Below are 19,304 nucleotides of genomic sequence, written 5' to 3'. Positions count from 1 at the left end.
TGCGGGTCCTCTGGGGCGGCACGTGGCGACGGTGGAGGAGACGCTGTGCCTGCTGTTGTGTGTGCCGGTGCAGCTCCCAGGGTCGGTTATTCATCCGGACCAAAGCCGTCCGCCTTTCCAGGACCAGAGCTGTGTCTTTTGTCCCTTATAAGATTTTTACTTTATTTTTGAGTTAGCGTCTCGCTCTGCCACCCAGGCTGGAGTACGGTGGCATGCTCGCTGCTCACACAGCCTCGACCTCCTGGGCTCAGGCGATCCTTCCGCCTAGGCCTCCCGAGTGGCTGGGCCTGCGGGCATGTGCCACCACTCGGGGCTCATTCTCTGAATTTTTGGAGATGCGCTCTTGCTGTGTTGCCCAGGTCGGGCTCAGACTCCTAGGCACAAGCCATCCTTCCTCCTTGTCCTCCCAAAGTGCTGGAGTCCCAGGCGTGACCACCACACTGGCCTAGACTGTTTCATTTGATAATGTGTGTGTCCTTCAGGAGAAGGCTACATTGTGGTCCAGCAGCCTGGCCTGCCTTTCGTGAAAGCTTTTTTTTTTTTTGAGTTGGAATCTCACTCTGTCACCCAGACAGAAGGGCGGTGGCACGCTCGTGGCCACTGCAGCCTTGACCTGCTGGGCTCAGGCGATCCTTCCGCCTCAGCCTTCCAAGTAGCTGGAACTACAGCTCTATCATGCCCAGCTAAATTTTTTTGTGATTCGTTGTAGAGGCAAGCTCTCGCCAGGTTGCCCAGGCTGGTCTCAAACCCCTGGTCTCAGGCAATCCTCTTGCCTCAGCCTCCCAAAGTGCTGGGATTACAGGCTTGAGCCACCATGCCCCACCGTGAAAGTCTTTCACCTCTGTCTTTTGTTTGCTGCTGGCTGGAACCCTCAAGATGCCTCATTTTCCCTCCTGCTTTTGCAGCCATCATGAACATAGTTCTGTCTCAGCCATGTGGGAAAATCTTTGTCGGGGACCCTCACCAGCAGATCTACACCTTCCGGGGCGCAGTCAACGCTCTGTTCACCGTGCCCCACACGCACGTCTTCTATCTCACGCAGGTGAGCGCTCTCCCTGGCCTCCGCATCTGGGCGCCTGCAAGTGGCCTTGCATTTTTCTCCCAGGTTCTGCTGTGCCAGGCGCTGGGCGAGGGCGGTGCCAGCCTCACCTCCTCAGTGGCGGTTTTCAAAGCATGGTTTTTGGGGGCTCTGTACAGGCGGTTCTCACAGCTGTCGTCTGGACAGTGAGGAAGAGCCCTGCCTGCCGCAGCAGCGGAGCTGTGAGCACTGGCTGCCCTTGTCTTCTGCCAACTGTGCTTGAAGGAACAGCTGACGGGCTGGTGCTGGCTGTTCCGACAGGTGTCTGGCATTTTCTCAAAGATGAGCGAAGCAAGCTGTGACTTCAGGGAAAATGGCCAACAGTGTTTGTTGTCAAAGATCAAATGTTTGCTTTCAAGTGAAATTGGACTTTTGACGAACTCACGTCTGCCACAGTGAGCGTGACAATGGGAAAAGTGCCCTTGATTACATGCAAAGGTTACTGACGTTCCTCCCTTTCCGACTACACATTTGGATGAGGCTGGATTTTTTTCATGTTCTCCACCCAGGATAGTACGTCACAGCACACTGAACACAGATGTGAGCACAGGAAGCAGCTGTCTTCTGTGAAGCCAGGCATGCAAGAGAGGTGTAAAAATGTAAAAAAAAAAACCAAACCGCTGCTGCTACTCTTGCTGGGTTTTTTTTGTTGTTTGGGGAGATACAGTTATGTGTCAGAAAATATGTTCTTTATGCTACTGTGTTTGTTATTATTTTTAAATGAATGGAAGTTTCTGGTATGGTAAATATAGATAGGACTCACATCCATCAAAACTCCTTGGAGGCCCCAGTCACTTTGAAGTGTGAAGCAGCCCAAGACCAGAAGTTTGAGAACCCCTGCTTTTAAGAAACTCACTTCTAGTTAGAGGGCACGAGGGGTGTCACTGGGGTAGAAGTGTCCACTGCACTGTTTTGCTGTGTTCCTAAAGATCCTGTGGAGCCTCTGTAGCTGTGTTCCCTTGAGTTCCTGTCTTTTGGGATTCAGGGCGGCCTCAGCTCAGTAGTTTGGTTCCTTTTTTGTTTTTGTTTTTTAATTTTTTTTAGAAAGCAGGATTTACTGAGAGGACAGAAAGGCTCCCAGAGTGAGAGGAGACCTGAGGGGGTTGTCCTGTTCTTTTAATAGACAGTATATTTTTAGAGTAGTTTCAGATTTACAGAAAAATTGAGAGAGCGTTCCCATATCCTCTGTGCTTGATTTCCCTGCTCTGACATATTCACAGGAATGCCTACCACAGATCACCTTTGAGGCATTACTATAGACCACTGTCCACACCGCGTTCCTGTTTCTTTCCATTTTCAAGAAATTCTTTTGCTATGCCAGGTCCTATCTGCGGTTCCACACTACCCTTGTTCATGTCTTCTTAGGGTCTTGTTGGCTGTCACCGTTTCTCAGACTCACCTTGTTTTTGATTGCCTTCACAGTTTTGAGAAGTACTGGTCAAGTGTTTGTGGGCGGCCTCGTCCTGGAATTTGTCGGATGGTTGTTCTTAGGTTAGACCAGGGCTCTGGGTTCTGGAGGAGGACCACAGCAGTGCAGTGCTGTTTTCATCACGTTATGTCAAAGGCGCCTGCCATCGGCTGGGTTTGTGACTATTGGTGTGGGTCCCTGGCTGAAGCGGGTTTGCTCTTGTCTTCCTCCCTTTCTCACAGTGTGCTTGGGAAGGCCCTGTACTCAGTGCACCCCGAGGAGCATGTGCCGGAGTATCTTTGTAGATTATTTGGAATTCTTGTGCGTCATTTATCTGTCTCAGCATGGACTTACGGTTACTTGTTTTATGGTTCGGGTTCCAGTGCAGTCAGAATGGGTTTATGGCAGCAAAGAGCTGCTTTTGAGAGGCTAGTTTTCCTGTGACTGTTCTTGCCTTTCGCCAGAGCATATGCTGCTGCTACCCGAGTTGTGAAAATGTGGAAACAGGCTGGCGGTACCATAAGCCGGGGAAAGAACGGGGTCTTTCCAGCTGGAGGAGTCTCGGGCTGAGTTTTGATGGGCAGGAGATGACTTGATGAATGCACACGACTTCTGGGTGGCCAGAAATGGCACAAGCCCCGGTGAGGGAGCACAGGGACACTCAGGTCATAACGTGTCTACCCGAGGCTGGCTGGGCGGGGCAGTGGTTTTACGGGTAATGTTGAAGTGGTCTCAAAGGTAAGCGGGAAGCCCTCCCTCCCCCCTTACTCTTTTGTATAGCTTAAAGTGGCGTCAGGGACCGGTTCGTGGAAGATGAACTTCCACAGGCTGGGGGGACCATCAGGCGTGAGAATCTCCTAAGGAGCACGCAGCCCAGATCCCTCACATGCGCGGTTCACAATAGGGTGCGCACTCCTATGAGAATCTGATGCTGCTGCTGATCTGACGGGAGGCAGAGGGCCGCCGCCCGCCCCCACCCGCTGCGCATCCTGTTCCTGATAGCGTTGGGGCCCCTGGTTGAAACGTCTCTAGATTAATTTAAGGAAAGAAAAGTTTCCTACTGGTGTTGGGGAATCAAGACGATTAGGTTGTACAGGATCTTGAAAGTGAACTTGTTGAGGTCCCTTCACCTTAGGGCAGGTCAGGAATAACTGGTCCTGCTCAGCCAGGCCAGGCCTTGGCACTCACGAGTGCAGGGCCAGCTGTCGACCCCCTTTGTTCTGCTGTTTGCCAACAGAGTTTTAGATTTGGTGTGGAGATTGCTTATGTGGGAGCCACGATCTTGGATGTTTGCAAGAGAGTGAGGAAGAAGACATTGGTCGGAGGAAACCATCAGAGTAAGGCTTGTAGTTTCTCTTCCTTGGCTAGTTAGCGCAGTACATTTTCCTCTTTATTTTGATTTGCCATAGAGGTTGTGCTCTCTCCCCAAAGGTGGCATTAGAGGTGATGCCAAGGGGCAAGTGGCCCTGTTGTCTCGGACCAATGCCAACGTGTTTGATGAGGCCGTCCGGGTGACCGAAGGGGATGCACCTTCAAGGATACATTTAATTGGGGTAAGAGCGAATTCCTGTTGACTACTTCATGCACAGAAACATTGCAGACGGTCACACCAGTGAGAGTGTTCCGCTTCGTTGGGATTAGTATGCAAAAAAGGCTGCCCTGTGAATAAAGACTCTGCCCCTGGCCCTCTGACTGTGCTAGTGAAACATTTCTATAAAGTAGACCCGGTAAGGGCTAAGGACCACTTCTTCCACCTTTAAAAAAACGAGGCTAGGTGTGGAGGCTCATGCCTGTAATCCCAGGACTTCGGAAGGTTGAGACAGAAGGATCGCTTGAGGCCAGGAGTTTGAGATCAGCTGGGCAACATAGCAAGACCCCCATCTGTTTAAAAATAAAGTAAAATTAGCTGGTGTCTCCTGCCTGTAGTCCCAACTACTTAGGAGGCTGAGGCGGGAGAATCAGTAGAGCCCAGGAGGTCAAGGCTACACTCCAGCCTGGGTGATGAGAATGAGACCCTGGCTCTAAAAAAAACGTAAAATAAGTCATAAATAAAAATTGTGAAGAAAGCAAATGTCGTCTTTTGGGGACGCACAGGCGGCTGCAGGCCCGGAGCATCTCGGGCTGTGCGCCTTCTGTAGTGCGACGGCCGCTGAGCAGTCGCACCGGGTTCCATCTCTGGCTTGTCACTAACTCTGTGTGGCCCAGGGCAAGTCACAACTTTGTGTGCCCATTCTCGCCATCTCTGAGAGAAGACAGTGCCTCCCTTGACCTGTTTCACTGGGAGTTGGGGGCCTCAGTGGCGTGTTCATGGCATTTTTAACTCTGAAGCAGAGTTAGATGACCTTTATGGAAAACGTGTTCTCAAGGGCCTGCTGTGTGTTGGACACCCCGTAAGCCCGTCATGAAGCGTAGTTTAATTTTGATGTTTTATGTTTTCTTGTCATGAAAATTTTGTAAACGTAGCAATTTTTAGCAACTTAAAAACAATCACATAACCCCAGTATTTCATATAAGAATTCTCATTTCTGCCACTTACTCTGGTCTTTGTCCTTACGGATGTGTTTTTTGCATAATTGCAGTGATAGTGTACATAGAAATGTATGCTGTTTTTCACTCAATGCATAAGCACGTTTCTTCATTGCTGCTTTGACCTTGTACTGCTTCATCCAATGCGTCTAGGGTTAATATAGCCATTTTCGCTGTTGTAAGGGAATGGTATTTTTAGAATGTCAGCCCTGCCAGGTGTGATCTCAAGGAAGTTCTCCTCTTCTTCTCTCTCCCACCCGCTTACTGCCTGTGTCATGTGCCATCACACGTGGTCCCGCATCTGGTTGTGATCGCAGCACTCACTGTCTGTTTCAGTCTCTGTTTTGTGTCAGTGTTTTGTGTGTCCCTCCCCAGAAGACGACAGGCCCTTGTGGTGTGGAGCCCATGTTACATCTGTCTCCCGCGCTGGGTCTGGGTCGTGAGAGCTCTGGGGCCCGGCACTTGGCAGGTGCTTCTCAGGTAGACCTGGGCTGGGCATGGCACAATTAGACTGTCCTCAGGAGCTGACTTGGTCACACATAGAATAATCTGGGCCCGGAGACACTCTCTGGCTCTTTTCTCAAGAAACAGTGGTAAGTATTATTCCCAGCACTTTGTCTTCAGTAAACATTGGTGTTCTTCTTTGCAACCAGTCTATATTTCTGGAAGATAGACTTAAGTTGCCCTTACATTGATGGGAAAGCAACGTGTAACTAGAGTTTGTTTGTTTGGGTTTTTTTTGAGTTGGAGTCTCACTCTGTCACCCAGACTGGAGTGCAGTGGCCGCTCCCGGCCACCGCAGCCTCGACCTGCTGGGCTCCGGCCATCCTTCCGCCTCAGCCTTCCAAGTAGCCGGAATTACAGGCATGCGCTACCACGCCCGGCTGATTTTTTGATTTATTGTAGAGATGAGGTCTCGCTGCCCAGGCGGGTCTCGAACCCACGGGCTCAGGCAATCCACTCACCTCAGCCTCCCAAAGGCGCAGGATTACAGGCTGAGCCACCGAGCCTGGCGAGATTTTGTATTTTTTTTTAAAAGACAGGACAAGTTGGGGTCTCAGCCACAGTGTAGAGGGTGCTAATTCCGGGTGTTCAGGCCACATGATAGCCCAGCGCTGTGTGTGACGAAGTTTCCAGCTTGTTTCTGTGCCGTGGGTGGAGTTTGCATTTCATTGCCAAGAAACCATCTCATTTCAGAATCCCATCCCTACATTTGCCTTACTTTGTTTTGTTAAAATGACAACAGACAAAACAAAACAGAAAAACAGCAAAAAAACAAAAATCCCACCAAAAAACTTTTTTAGGGGATTAAATCATTTGGATTGGACAGAATCATTGATATTTGGATCCTCCTTCAGCCAGAGGAAGAACGGAAGAAACGTGAGTACTCGCCTGGCCTGTGCAGTGGAAGGCCACGCGCCGGTGGCAGGGACAGGAGAGGAGCAGACTGGCCCCCAGCCAGTGTCTCGCTCTCCTTCCAGAGACAGGAGGTAGTGTGGCTCTTTTCCCAAAAAGAGTAGTGTGCCTGAGGCCTCCTGTTTTCATAGGTACTGACAGGTTTTTCCAGATCCTTCTCTCAGGAGTCTCAGTTTCTCTCAGACATGGGTCCCCTAGGTTGTCTGACCCACACCTTTCTGTCTGTCCGGGCAGCTTTGTGCATTGGCATGTCCACATGCACCCCAGACAACAACTTGCAGAAAGAGTTTCTGTAGCGCTTACCCCTTCCGTCGAGTGCGCTGTCTCAGGACCCTGTGAAGGGGTGAGGGTCGTGGGCCCGTGTTCGCGAGCCTCAGCTGCAGAGGGCGAGGCTGGAGCGCTGACTTGCCAGGGACACACAGCGGGTTAGTGATGCGGCCGGGCCTGGAGCCTGGTCTCCCCACGCCAGGGCCGTCCGCTGTCATGCCATTGTCAGGGATGTGCATCTGCTGTCACCACTCTCAGCGTGGCCGTGTCACACTGACCTGTGTGTGTATTCTCCTTAGAAAACCTCATCATCAAAGACAGATTTATCAGAAGATGGGTACACAAAGAAGGCTTCAGTGGCTTCAAGAGGTATGTGACGGCTGCCGAGGACAAGGAGCTCGAAGCCAAGATCGCTGTGGTCGAAAAGTACAACATCAGGATCCCAGAACTGGTGGCCAGGATTGAAAGGTGCCACATCGAAGACCTGGACTTTGCAGGTGAGGGCAGTGGTTGGAGTTCACCTCCCGCCAGGAGGGGACCCGGGGGCTTCTGGCATGGCTCACCTGCACGAGATGGCGGGGCCCAGCCTGGCTTTCCTGGTGAAGGGAGAGTGGGCAGAGCTCCAGCCCTGCCTTGGCGACCTCTGACTTCCGGGCGACTCCGGGCCCCTGGGGCGTGGTCTTCAATACCAGCTCTGCCACGCAGCCCTACTTCCGGGCCTCTGTCCCTTATGTGTAAAGCATGGGGGGCAGGGAAGACCACCTGGCTTCCAGGCTGTGACTCCGGAAGGGACTGACTCCCCTGCAGCCGATTTCCGACGTGGGCCTCATCCTTTTCTTCCTTCCCCACGCCATCGTTCCCTCCTTCCCCTTTTCCCACCAAGCCACTCAGGCAAGAACAGTCAGACTTGAGTCAAGGGATGCGTGGGCTTTTTGTCTCTTGCCTCTTCCCCTGCACAGCCCCACGTGACGTGTGCTGTTTTCCCATAGAGTACATCTTGGGCACTGTGCACAAAGCCAAGGGCCTGGAGTTCGACACTGTGCACGTTCTGGATGACTTCGTGAAAGTGCCTTGTGCCCGGCATAACCTGTCCCAGCTACCCCACTTCCGCGTGGGTAAGGACATGGGCGCCCTGGTGTCAGCAGGGCAGGGTTGACTGGGTGCTGCCCTCGGATGGCCATGGTTTGGGCTGTACCGTGTGGCCGCCCAGGGGGTCCATCTAGAAAGCAAAAAAGTGAAAATGTCTCCTACGCTGAAACATCTGGCTCTTACGCTGTGTGTTTTTTTTTTTGAGTTGGAGTCTCACTCTGCCGCCCAGTCTGGAGTGCAGTGGCATGCTCCCGGCCACCGCAGCCTCGACCTGCTGGGCTCCGGCGATCCTTCCGCCTCAGCCTTCCAAGTAGCTGGAATTACAGGCGCGCACTACCACACCTGGTTAATTTTTTGATTTATGGTAGAGATGCGGTCCCGCCAAGTTGCCCAGGCGGGTCTCAAACCCGCAGGCTCAGGCCATCCACTCACTTCAGCCTCCCAAAGTACAGGATTACAGGCTGAGCCACTGAGCCCGACTTACACTGTGTTTTGTAAAAGAACCAGACTTCCCAGGTGCCACCCCTCGGGCTGCTGTTGGGAGTATGTGTGTTTGTGGCCCTGTTTACCACACACCTGTGCCTCATTAAAGCGCTCAGACATGCATCTTACCTGCTTACCAAGGTGGTTTTCTTTAATTAATTCCCCTTTTATTAAAGAGGTCAGCAAGCTGTGAAAGGAGAAATAGCACTCTTGATTGCTGTCCTGCTTTTTTGTTTTGTTTTTTTCAAGTTGGGGTCTCCTTGTGTCACCCAGCCTGGGGTGCAGTGGCACAATAATGGTTGACTGCAGTCTTGACTTACTGAGCTCAGACGATCCTCCAGCCTCAGCCTCCTAAGTAGCTGGGACTGCAGGCATGCACCACCACCCCTGGCTCACTTTTTAAATTGTTTTTTGTAGTTGGCATTTGTAGGAGGCCTTGCTATGTTGCCCAGGCTGGTCTCGAACTTTTGGGCTTAAGCAGTCCTCCCACCTCAGCTTCCCAAAGTGCTGGGATTACAGGTGTGAGCCACTGTGCTTGGCTTTGTTTGCTTTTTAGTTATGCTTAAAGCTAGTTGTTAAACTCTAGATATCAGTGTTACTGTTTGGTTTTAAATCTTAGAATAAAACCATTTGAAGTTGCGCCACAACTCTGAGGAGACTGGCATAATGGACATAAACATTGACCTGGCACCTCACAGGGGCTGAAGAGCCAGCGGGCACGTCCCCAGGGTTTCCAAGCGGGACTGTTTTGTGCTGCTGGCCTGCTGGTTTTGTTTCCTCTTGGAGTTGGCGTTTGTAGGAGCGTTTTGTACACACTGCTGGCAAGTCTGAGTGGGATTTTGCGGGGTGGGTGGGGTAGTGAGCGTTCGATGAGAACAGACGCTTCTGTCAGCTGGCTTTTCCGTTGATTTCCCCCTTTGCTTGCTTTAGAGTCATTTTCCGAGGATGAATGGAACCTACTGTATGTTGCAGTAACTCGTGCCAGGAAGCGGCTCATCATGACCAAATCGCTGGAAAACATTTTGACTTTGGCAGGGGTAAGAGGAATGGGTGGCACAAGCTGATGTGACAGCATGTGGATTTTGTTTGGTCTGCACGAGGGCCCCACTGCGGCCCTCGGAGGTCTTCGGGTTGGGCTCCAGGGTAGAGGAGGGCTTTGCGGGCCTGCGGAGGCCGACTGCCAGTGCGGGGAGTGTTCGGAGAAGAAAGGCGTACGTCTCTGCTGAGCTCTCCGCTGGTCCAGTGGAAAAGGTCTGCCGAAGCTGCCACGTGTCCGTGTGCCCGTGTTTAATTTCTCCTGTGCTCAGTTCGTTCTCAGCTCTCTTGGGGAGAAGCCGGCCAGGGTGTTTGCTGCACCAGCCTCCTCCCTCCCGCCCCAGGCCCTTTGGAAACGGCAGTTGCTGCGCCCCCGTGAGGCTTTGCGGAGCTCGGCCTTGCCGGGAGAGCAAGTGCTCAGGTGCCTGGCCTTCCTCCGAGATGCAGAAGAGCCGGCAGGTCCTTCTTTGCCTCCCCAAGCCACCTCCCCCCCCACTCTGTTCATCTGCTTTTAAGAGACGGGGCTTGCTGTGTTGTCCGGGCTGGGAGTGCTGTGGCACGAGCACGGCTCATTGCAGCCTCGACCCCCTGGGCCCGTGCAATCCTCCTGCCTCAGCCTTCCAAGTGGCTGGGATTACAGGTGTGTGTCATCACATGTGGCTACTTTTTTCACTTTTTGTAGAGATGTTGTCGCCCCGGCTCATCTCGAACTCCTGGTCTCAAGTGTTACTGCCCAGAAGACTGATTATTGCAGGTGTGAGCCACCACAGCTGGCCTTTCTTATTTTAATCTCTTTTCTGCCTTTCACGACTGGGGTCTTTTCAGCCCTGCTGGAAACTAGAACAGAAATTTGAGCCAACGGTTACTGCTGGCCTGAAACCTGAGGGTGAAAGTAAGTGTGAACACTCGTTCTTCCCTAGCACCTCCAAGCCACGTCCGAGTCTGCACGGCAGGATGCCTTAGCACAGTGGTACTCCTCCTGGCAAGGAGAAGCGTGTTGGGAGCACTGGGCAGCATTTCTAGTTGTGGGCTTGACCCTTAGGGTCGAGGCAGGTGGGCAGTTGTTATCTTCCGGAGATGCTACACAGTTCTCAGAGTTCTCACGGGGTGGTGGAACCTCCACGCTTGTCATGGGACATTTATCAAATGCCTGACATTTGCCAGGGGCTCCCGGGCCTCGGGTGTAATGCCACGTCTGGGTGAGGAGACAGACAAGCAAGTGGGCAGACAGGCTTTCTCTTCATGTTTTTTAGGAAGGTGACATCAAGGCTTTAAAGGGGAGGAGCTTGGCAAATGAAGGTTCCGTGTGCCCCGTCTCAGTGGCAGAAGCGTCACGGATGGCTGACGAGCGTGCATGTCTGTCACACTTCCTCTCGCGTGTCCCCTTTGTCAGCTCCCCCCATGCCTCTCTGAGATGGACTCGTCTGACCCTCAGAATGTTTCTAGCATTTGAAGTCCGCTTTCCCAAAGCAGCTTTTCCCCAGGGCCTCGCGTGTGACAGCTGAAGTGTCAGCACTTAGACCTGCAGCCCACTTGTGGGTCGCATCTTTAGTGGCACCTGGGCTCCCCGTGGCAGGCCAGACAAGCAGCTGCTGTGTCCTCCGCAGGGCGCATGGTCTCAGGGCAGCAGCTCAGCTGTGCCGTGTTGCACAAGAGCAGGTATCGTGTGTCCGTAAGTGCATGAGCAAGGCATGTTCCAGTAAAACTTTATTTACAACAGCAGCCACTGGTCAGGGCAACACTCACTTGTGGTTAACTGACTCCTGATTTAAAGATAAGTGTGACTTTTCTTAGTCTCTAAACCAGAACCCCAGGAGCTAAGCCGAATAGCATCTTTATATACAGATAGTCTCTACCTAGAAACTTTGAGTTACACACTTTGCTTGTTTGTTTTGAGTCAGGGCCTCACTCTGTCACCCAGGCTGGAGTGCAGTAGCACAATCACGGCTCACTGTAGCCTCAACTTCCTGGGGTCAGGCAATCCTTCCTCCTCAGCCTCCTGAGAAGCTGGGACTACAGGCATGAGCCACCACACCTGGCTAATTTTGGGATCTTTTTGTAGAGATGAGATCTTACTGTGTTGCTCAGGCTGGTCTCGAATTTCTGGACTCAGTCAATCTTCCTACCTCGGCCTCCCAAAGTGTTGGGATTATAGGCATGAGCTACCGGCCTGGCCCAATCCAGACTTTTAATGTAACCCTTTTGTTAAATATAACACAAATATATGGACCGGCATAAAGCAGGTCAAAGTTAGGACCCAGTGAGCGTCCACTCAGTCAGGAGATGGGATCTGTTGCCCCATGGATGCCGTCCGCATGGCCCCTCGCCGTGGTCGTGCTCTCCACCCCCCTCCCCCGAGAGTGACTCCTGGCTGTTGCGAGAAGCACTGTCTTGCTTTACTGCACAGTTTTGTACCAGGTGTGCGCCGCCTCCACCGCCAGGGACTGAAAACAGGACGCTGACACCTTCTTGCTCCCAGCTTTCCACAGCTGCACCGACTCTCATCGCCAGAGCCTTTGGCCTTGTGCACGTGCGACTCTCACGAGTTGTGGTTCTGTCATCCAGGTCAGCTGTCACATTAAGGCATTTTTTTGCTGGGTTTTTTTTTGTTGTTGTTGTTTTTTGAGTTGGAGTCTCACTCGGTCGCCCAGACTGGAGTGCAGTGGCCGCTCGCGGCCACACAGCCTCGACCTGCTGGGCTCCGGCGATCCTCCCGCCTCAGCCTTCCGAGTAGCCGGAATTACAGGCGTGTGCTACCACGCCCGGCTAATTTTTTGATTGATTGTAGAGATGAGGTCTCGCTGCCCAGGGGGGTCTCGAACCCGTGGGCTCAGGCAATCCACTCACCTCAGCCTCCCAAAGGTGCGGGATTACAGGCTGAGCCACCGAGCCCGGCTAAGGCATTTTTTAAACTTCTTTTTAGAGACAATGTCTCACTCTGTCACCTAGGCTGGAGGTGTAGTTGTACAATTATAGCTCATCGTAGTCTCGGTCTCCTGGGCTCAAGTGGTCCCCCTGTCTCAGCCTCCTGAGTAGCTGGGACTACAGGTGCGCACCACCATGCCTGGCTGATTTTTAATTTTTTGTAGGGATGGGGTCTTGCTATGTTGCCCAGGCAGGCCTTGAAGTCCTGGGCTCAGGCGCTCCTCCTGCCTCAGCCGCCCAAAGAGCTGGGACTCACTGGCATAAGCCACTGCGCCTGGCCAGCATGAAGGGATTTTTACTACTACTTCTGTCCCCTTTGAATCTTTTCTCTCACACTGAAAATTTTGAATCCTAACGTATTTATTACTTATTTATATAATTCCATGTATTCCAAACAAATATTCAAAATCATATCAATATTGCTATTAATATTGGAATAGGGTGGAATTAAAGATTGCCCGACAGCTCCATTTCCCTTGATATATTCCATTAATAAGATAGAGTCAAAATGTCATGTTCTGAAGTCACTTAAAAAAAAGAAGAAAAGTCCCTTTTCCCTCTGTGGCCTTATCACCAATTTAATGTTCAGTTAGACGTGTTGTTTATTTATGGTTCCTGTAGAGATTGCGCTTCTTCTTTTTTATTTAATTATATGTTATTGAATGTGTGAAGCCTATTTGTGTTTTTTAGTAGAAATTTTATTATTTATCCATTTATTTAGTTAGTTATTTTGAGTCAGGGTCTTACTCTGTTGGCCAGGCTGGAGTGTGGTAGACCAATCAAGGCTTACCACAGCTGTGACCTCCTGGGTTCAGGTGATCCTCCCACCTAAGCCTCCTGTTTAGGTAGGAGGCTATAGGTATGCACCACCACACTCGGCTACTTTTTAATTTTTTTCGTAGAGACGAGGTCCCACTGTGCTGCTTAGGCTGGTCTCGAACTCTTGGACTCAAGTGATCTTTCCTCCTCATCCTCCCAAAGTGTGGAGATCACAGGTGTGAGCCCACCGTGCCCAGCCCTGTTTGTGTTTTCAAAGTCAAAGCTTTGTAATGAGAGAAGCCCCATCTCCTCCCTGTCCCATCAGGCTATGCTCTCTCTCCCACTGGCAGCTGGTTTAGAGAGCTGCTCCTGTATGCCTCGGGTTTTCTTTTTGCACATTGCAGCACACCTGCGTGTATTTCTCTGCCCTCCCTTTTCACAGATGGCGGCCTCCACACATGTGGTTGTATACTTGTTTTGATGCTTTGTCAGTTCTCAGAGTTTTCTCGTTCCCACTGAGCAGTATCTCTGTTGATGCACCCCTTGCCATGGATGTTGGGTTGCTTCAGCCCCTGTTCCCAATGATGCCACGGTACATCCTCCTCCCTTGAGTCATTTTGCGTCTTCTGTGCATCAGGAGGGTGTCTTCCTAGATGTGGAATTGCTTGGTAAAGAGAAATGCAGGTGTGGTGTGATTTTTCTAGATGTTGCCAGATTTTTCATGGAGGTCATGTTACTTGAGAGTCCCATAGTTGTGAAGTAAGAGTGAAGTTGGCCTTTTAAAGCTGATTGGAAGCTCGTGGGTTGGTCGCTGCGTGCCTTTTCTGTTTCTTCTGTGGGAGGCAAGAATGTGGGGTCTAGAGAGCTACTTCCCCTTGCTGAGACCAGCCTGGGAAGCTTCTGTCTGCCCGCAGGCCCTCAGAGGAAGCTGGGGCAACTGCCCATCGGTGTGACCAGACATAAGGCCGGGGGGCCTCGTGCGAGGGGAGCATTTCTGCTTTTTTAAAAGGTCATAGCCTGTGAATAAACGGGGGCCGTCCTGTTTCAGAACTGGCCGAGTCCAGCCTCTGCTCAGAGGGAAGGCCAAAGGGTATGTGTGGAGTGATGGTCAGAGGCTGGGAAGCATGTGCAGGATGGCGGGTCCTTGGGGTCCATGGTGCGGTCCAGGCTAGCATTTCGGAGACAAAAAGTGCACCCTTGCTCTCTGCTGCCCATAACCTCCCTCTAGCCGGGAGCCGGGCGCTCTTGTCCTCCGAGCCCCTCGGAAAGCGTAGCTCATCCCGTCGCTGGGTCCTCGTTCACCTGTTTCCTGACATTCGGCGGAAGTGAAAGGGCATCACTGCATTGCTGCAGGGTTCAGATGTGACATCATGCCAGGGGCCTCCCAGCGGCTGAGACCCCAAGTCCGGCCTCACGAATACGTCCTTAGGGGCCTGCCCACCCAGTGTGTCCACGTCGTCCTGTGTGGCCCTCGTGTGAGAGCTCTGCCTGGCCAGGCTGGCTCGTTTCCAGCTCCTCACTCCGCCTCAGGCCCTGGGCACGCTGGAACCACTCTGTGGTTGGATACTCTGGCGACTTTATCTGTGAAACTGGCGCAATGGTGGTACCTGCCTCTGGAGGGCGTGCTGTGCATGTTGAGCTGGGTGCTCGCTGCCACTGTCACGTAGTGCATCTTGCCGGTGTCAGGTTTGCCTTCCAGGGTTCCAGAAGAGGGTCAACACAAGACGTGTTATGTATGTAATACACACACTTTGTTCACAGTACATGTAATGCATGTTGCAAACTGTGTCCATAACACGTCATACATGTAGCAGTGTTCACAGTACATGTTATGTGTATAACACTGTGTCTGTCATACATGGTTTATATGTAACACACTGTTGACAGTATTTGTTATATGTAATACACACTGCACAGTACGTTATGCAAGTAATACTGCGTTCTTAGTATATATTACACAGGAAATGTATACTGTGTTCACAGTACAAATTCTGTGTGTACACATGCGATTCACAGTGTATATTGTGGACATAATGCTATGTTCACAGTGCACATTACATGTGTAACAATGTTCACAGTACACATGCCCATGATGCTATGTTCACATTATGCATGTACACGTCATGCATGTAATATATACTATTTACGTTATACATGGAGTAGTAATACTGTATGTATTATACTTGTAATGCTGTGTACATAGTTCATACTTTACATGGAGTACACACCATCCAAAGTTGTACCTGTAAGATATATCCTGTTGACAGTGGACATATTGTGCATGTAACACTCACTGTTAGGGGTTACTCGGCTGTTTCACTCAAATACGCTCACAAGTGTGCGGTGGCATCCCCAGAGGCCACCTGAAGTGATATCAGCACAGATTGTTTTTCTGGGGGGAGGGGATGTAACCAACAGAAATGTATTTCTTACTGTTCTGCAGGCTCAGAGTCCAAGGTCAAGGTGTTGGCGGGTTTGGTTTCTTCTGACACCCTCTCACCATGTCCTCACTCTGCTTTCCTCTGTGCACGTGTCATCACAGACTGAACACAGATAGAGAGAAGAACAGCCAGAGATGCCTCTATCAGGCTAGATATTAAAGAGATGTGCAGAAAGGCCAGCTCCGTGACTCACGCCTGTAATTTCAGCACTTTGGGAGGCCGAGGTGGGAGGACTGCTTGAGCTCAGGGGCTAGCCGGGGCAACACAGCGAGACTTTGTCTCTCGTTTTTAAAAAATGTAAATATTAGCTGGGCGTGGTGCTGTGTTGCTGTAGTCCCGGCCACTTGGGCGGCTGAAACAGGAGGAACGCTTGAGGTCAGGAGTTCAAGGCTCAGTGACCACTGCATCCCAGCCTGGGAGGCAGAACCAGAACCTGTCTTTAACAGGAAAAGAAAGAAAATAGAGTTGTTTCAAATATAAACAGAAAAGTTAGTATGTAATGGACTTAGTGTTAGTTTTAAAAGGAATTGATATTTTCGGCATTTCTTAGTTTAAGGTTCTTTAGACGTTGGTGACTCAGACACAAGCTCTGTGGAGCCTTAACATCTAGTGGTGTGAAGGGCCCAGGACCCAAGTGCATGTGCCCTGCTGCCCTGGCGTGGTGCTGCTCAAGGCGTGGCTGCAGATCAGGAATGACTGACGAAATTAGTTTAGAGGGCGGGGGTGAGAACTTAGTGAATTGGTCCAGTGTACACTGTTCGAGTGACGGACACACTGAAAGCCCAGACTTCATCAAGACGTCAGGCATCCATGTAACAAAACTGCACTTGTACCTTTTAAGTTAACACAAACGTAAAAAAAAATTAATGTGGTGGCTTATGTCAACCTTAAAAAAGGGAAACGGCATAAAGTCTCTAAAGAAACCAAAGCATGTTGCACGTGAGCCTGAGTAGGTCTGGGCGACTTTTATTGACATTTCTTCAAGTGCCTGTCTTTGTGTGTAGCTGGGCCGGCGAGTGGGTCAGGATGTCTACAGACCCCCCTGGAGGAGCTCATGGGTGGGAACCTGTCCAAGGGACTCTTGGCCACCTTGTTGGACGGAGTTTGGGAACACCCGGCGTAGCCCCAGCAAGGGAAGCGAGAAGTGACGTGGGAGAGCGTGGGGTGGGCGGGTCCCCTTAGTGCTGAGAGAATGACTCACAGGGAAGGAGCCAGTGTGAGCACCTATGTGGACAGACCCATGTGGGGGAGGCGAGACCCGTGCTCTGGGACGCATGTGCGGATGGGAAACGATCTCGGGGGGGGGGCAGGGGGTTGAGAAGGACCTTGCCGGCTCCCGATAGCTACTAGGGCTTCTGGGGAATGGAACGGGGCGAGGCAAAGTGCTTCTGCAAAATTCTACTTGTATTTTATTTTTATTTTTGAATCGGAGTCTTACTCTTTTGCTCAGCCTGGAGTGCAATGGCATGTTCATGGCTACTGCAGCCTCGACCTGCTGGGCTTAGGTGATCTTTCCGCCTCAGCCTTCTTAGAAGTTGGAACTACAGGTGTGCGCCACCATGCCTGGATAATTTTTTGACTTATTGTAGAGACGAGACGAGGTCTTACCAAGTTGCCCAGACTGATCTCAAACCCCTGGACTCAGGCCATCCTCTCGCCTTGGCCTGGCCTTTGCCTTTTATTTTAAAGAGGATTTCACTTGGTCAGTTGGTCAGCACTCCTTGGTCAGAACTTGGGTGTTTATGTGTTTTCTGTTTCTGCAGCAGGTAGGACCCGCGGGAGAGACCAGATACATCCAGTGTGGGACACAGGTTGTAGGAAACTCGATTGACACCAGTCACGACCCAGGAGGCGTGAGCTCATCGATGGCGGTGCTCGCCTCCCGCGGGGGCGTCCGTGAGAGACGGAGCTCCTCGGGCGGCAGCTGCCTGTCCTTGCGGCTCTTCTGGTCTAGGAGGTCACCCACGTTTTTTGGGTGCGCACTGGGTGCTCACTTTGCATGTATTGTGGCGTTTCTTCTCACAACAATACCATGCTACCTACATTTTATAGATAAAGAAAGGCGTGGGCTGGGTGTGGTGGCTCACATTTGTAATCCCAGCACTTTGGGAGGCTGAGGTGGGAGGATTGCTTGAGATCAGGAGGTTGAGGCCAACATAGCAAGACCTTATCTCCAAAAAATAAAAAAGCAGACTTAACAGGGCTAAAAAGTCATTTTCCTGCCAGCTCAGCTGTTGTCCTGGGCAGGTGGACATGAGGTGGACGTGAGCAGGGCCAGTTTGGGCAAGTCTTACCAAGGTCTGCCGTGTTGCTTCCCTGGGTTGTAACTGAACACACAAATCACTTTCTAATGGTTGAGTTGGGGATGTGTTAACATAAGGCAAAAAAATCCAGAAATAGTACTGAAATACCATTGTAGACCATTTTGCCTGCTTTTCCGTTCCGTGTTTTTCTTCAGTAGTTTTCCCAAGAAGCCAGTGGGGCTGTTGGTGGCTGCGGAGGCAGGAACGGTTAGAGAACCTGAGGGCAGCTGGGGCGTCCGCAGGCTCGCCCCCCCTCATTAATTTCAAGGCCAGCGTGGCAGCGGTCACTGTTCTCTTTCTCCTCTTCCCTTCCCAGGAGTATTTCCTGCAAGCAGAGCTGACGAGCAGCGTTTTAAAGACGGGAGTGGTTCGCTGCTGTGTGGGGCAGTGTGATAACGCCATCCCCGTTGACACCGTCCTCACCATGAAGAAACTCCCCATCACCTACGTACGTGGTTCCATCACCACAGTGGCGGTCGTGGGGCTTAGATGTCGGGGTGGCTCTGCGTGTGAGCTGTGCGCACATCTGGGTCATGGGTGAGGGCGGGAGGCCTGTGTCGTCCTCCGCGGGGGACCTTTTGTCCGCGAGGCACGGGAGGTGTGAGTCTGCCTGGAGTCCGAGGTCAGGGTACGTGGCCCTCATGTGGTGGACGCCTAGGAGGGTAACTGCTTGCTGGGCCCAGTTCAGCTGTCCTCGGTTCTTCGGTTCTTCATCTCAGCCAGAGGCATGGCGGCTTCTGCGCTCAGGAAGCTTGTACAGCTGAGCCGCCATGGGGACAGTGCTGTGAGAGTGCCCCTTCCGAGGGTCTGTGGACCCCGAGTCCCAGTGCGTCGCCCTGGGCAGCCGAGACAACCCTTCAGGGCTTTCTGGTGGCGACTCTGATGGTGCCTCCCCTCTCTCTCCTCCGTCCCCCAGAGCAACAGGAAGGAGAACAAGGGCGGTTACCTGTGCCACTCTTGTGTGGAGCAGCGCATCGGGCCACTGGTCTTCCTGACGGCCTCCCCAGAGCAGGTGCGTGCCATGGTGCGCACCGTGGAGAATATCGTGCTGCCGCGGCACGAGGCCCTGCTCTTCCTCGTCTTCTGAGCCAGGCGGACCTTCTCCATGGCGCAGAGTGGCAGGCTGGGGGCCCCACGCGCTGAGGCCAGCCAGCGGGGCAGGGCTCCCCCCGAGACACTGGGCTCTGAGGAAGCAGACGCCCACCCGGCTGGACCTGCCGGCTCCCCGTTCCCTGCACACGCCTGTCTCCGCTCACCACCCTCCGTGTGCATCAGGTTGGGGAGGCAGGGGCTGCTTTTTTGATAAAAAAACATTTTATGTATTTAAACTTTTATTACAAGGTTTCAATTAAACAAGCACCGTAGCACTGGCCGTATCTGTGTGACACCTGCTTCAGCGCTGTCCTTTGAACTTTCTCTTTATCCCATTTCACGTTTTTTGTTCTTAGAGAGAGTCTCATTCTGCCGCCCAGGCCTAGAGTGCAGTGACATGGTCCCAGCTCACCGTAGCCTTGACCTCCTAGGCTCAAGCGGTCCTCCTGCCTCAGCCTCCTAGTAACTGGGACATGCCACCA

At 51.9% G+C, this 19,304-nt stretch overlaps 1 protein-coding gene across 1 annotated transcript in view; it reads left to right on the top strand.

Moving 5' to 3' along the window:
* The window catches only part of FBXO18 (F-box protein, helicase, 18), a 34,565-nt gene extending 15,463 nt beyond the window's left edge, over nucleotides 1-19,102 (top strand). The window contains exons 12-20 of the mRNA XM_021711064.1: nucleotides 877-1,042; nucleotides 3,724-3,823; nucleotides 3,918-4,039; nucleotides 6,317-6,392; nucleotides 6,995-7,192; nucleotides 7,685-7,810; nucleotides 9,198-9,304; nucleotides 18,047-18,178; nucleotides 18,647-19,102. Coding sequence (XP_021566739.1) covers nucleotides 877-1,042; nucleotides 3,724-3,823; nucleotides 3,918-4,039; nucleotides 6,317-6,392; nucleotides 6,995-7,192; nucleotides 7,685-7,810; nucleotides 9,198-9,304; nucleotides 18,047-18,178; nucleotides 18,647-18,817 — 1,198 coding nt within the window. The 3' untranslated portion in view covers nucleotides 18,818-19,102. The remainder of the gene's footprint in view (nucleotides 1-876; nucleotides 1,043-3,723; nucleotides 3,824-3,917; nucleotides 4,040-6,316; nucleotides 6,393-6,994; nucleotides 7,193-7,684; nucleotides 7,811-9,197; nucleotides 9,305-18,046; nucleotides 18,179-18,646) is intronic.
* Nucleotides 19,103-19,304: the final 202 nt, after the last annotated feature.

This window comes from Carlito syrichta, unplaced genomic scaffold (assembly GCF_000164805.1).
Source record: "Carlito syrichta isolate Samal-C Ts95f unplaced genomic scaffold, Tarsius_syrichta-2.0.1 Scaffold301849, whole genome shotgun sequence".
Classification (NCBI taxonomy): domain Eukaryota; kingdom Metazoa; phylum Chordata; class Mammalia; order Primates; family Tarsiidae; genus Carlito; species Carlito syrichta.
The sequence above is the reverse complement of the archived record's forward strand: the minus strand, read 5'-3'. Positions and strand labels throughout refer to the sequence as shown.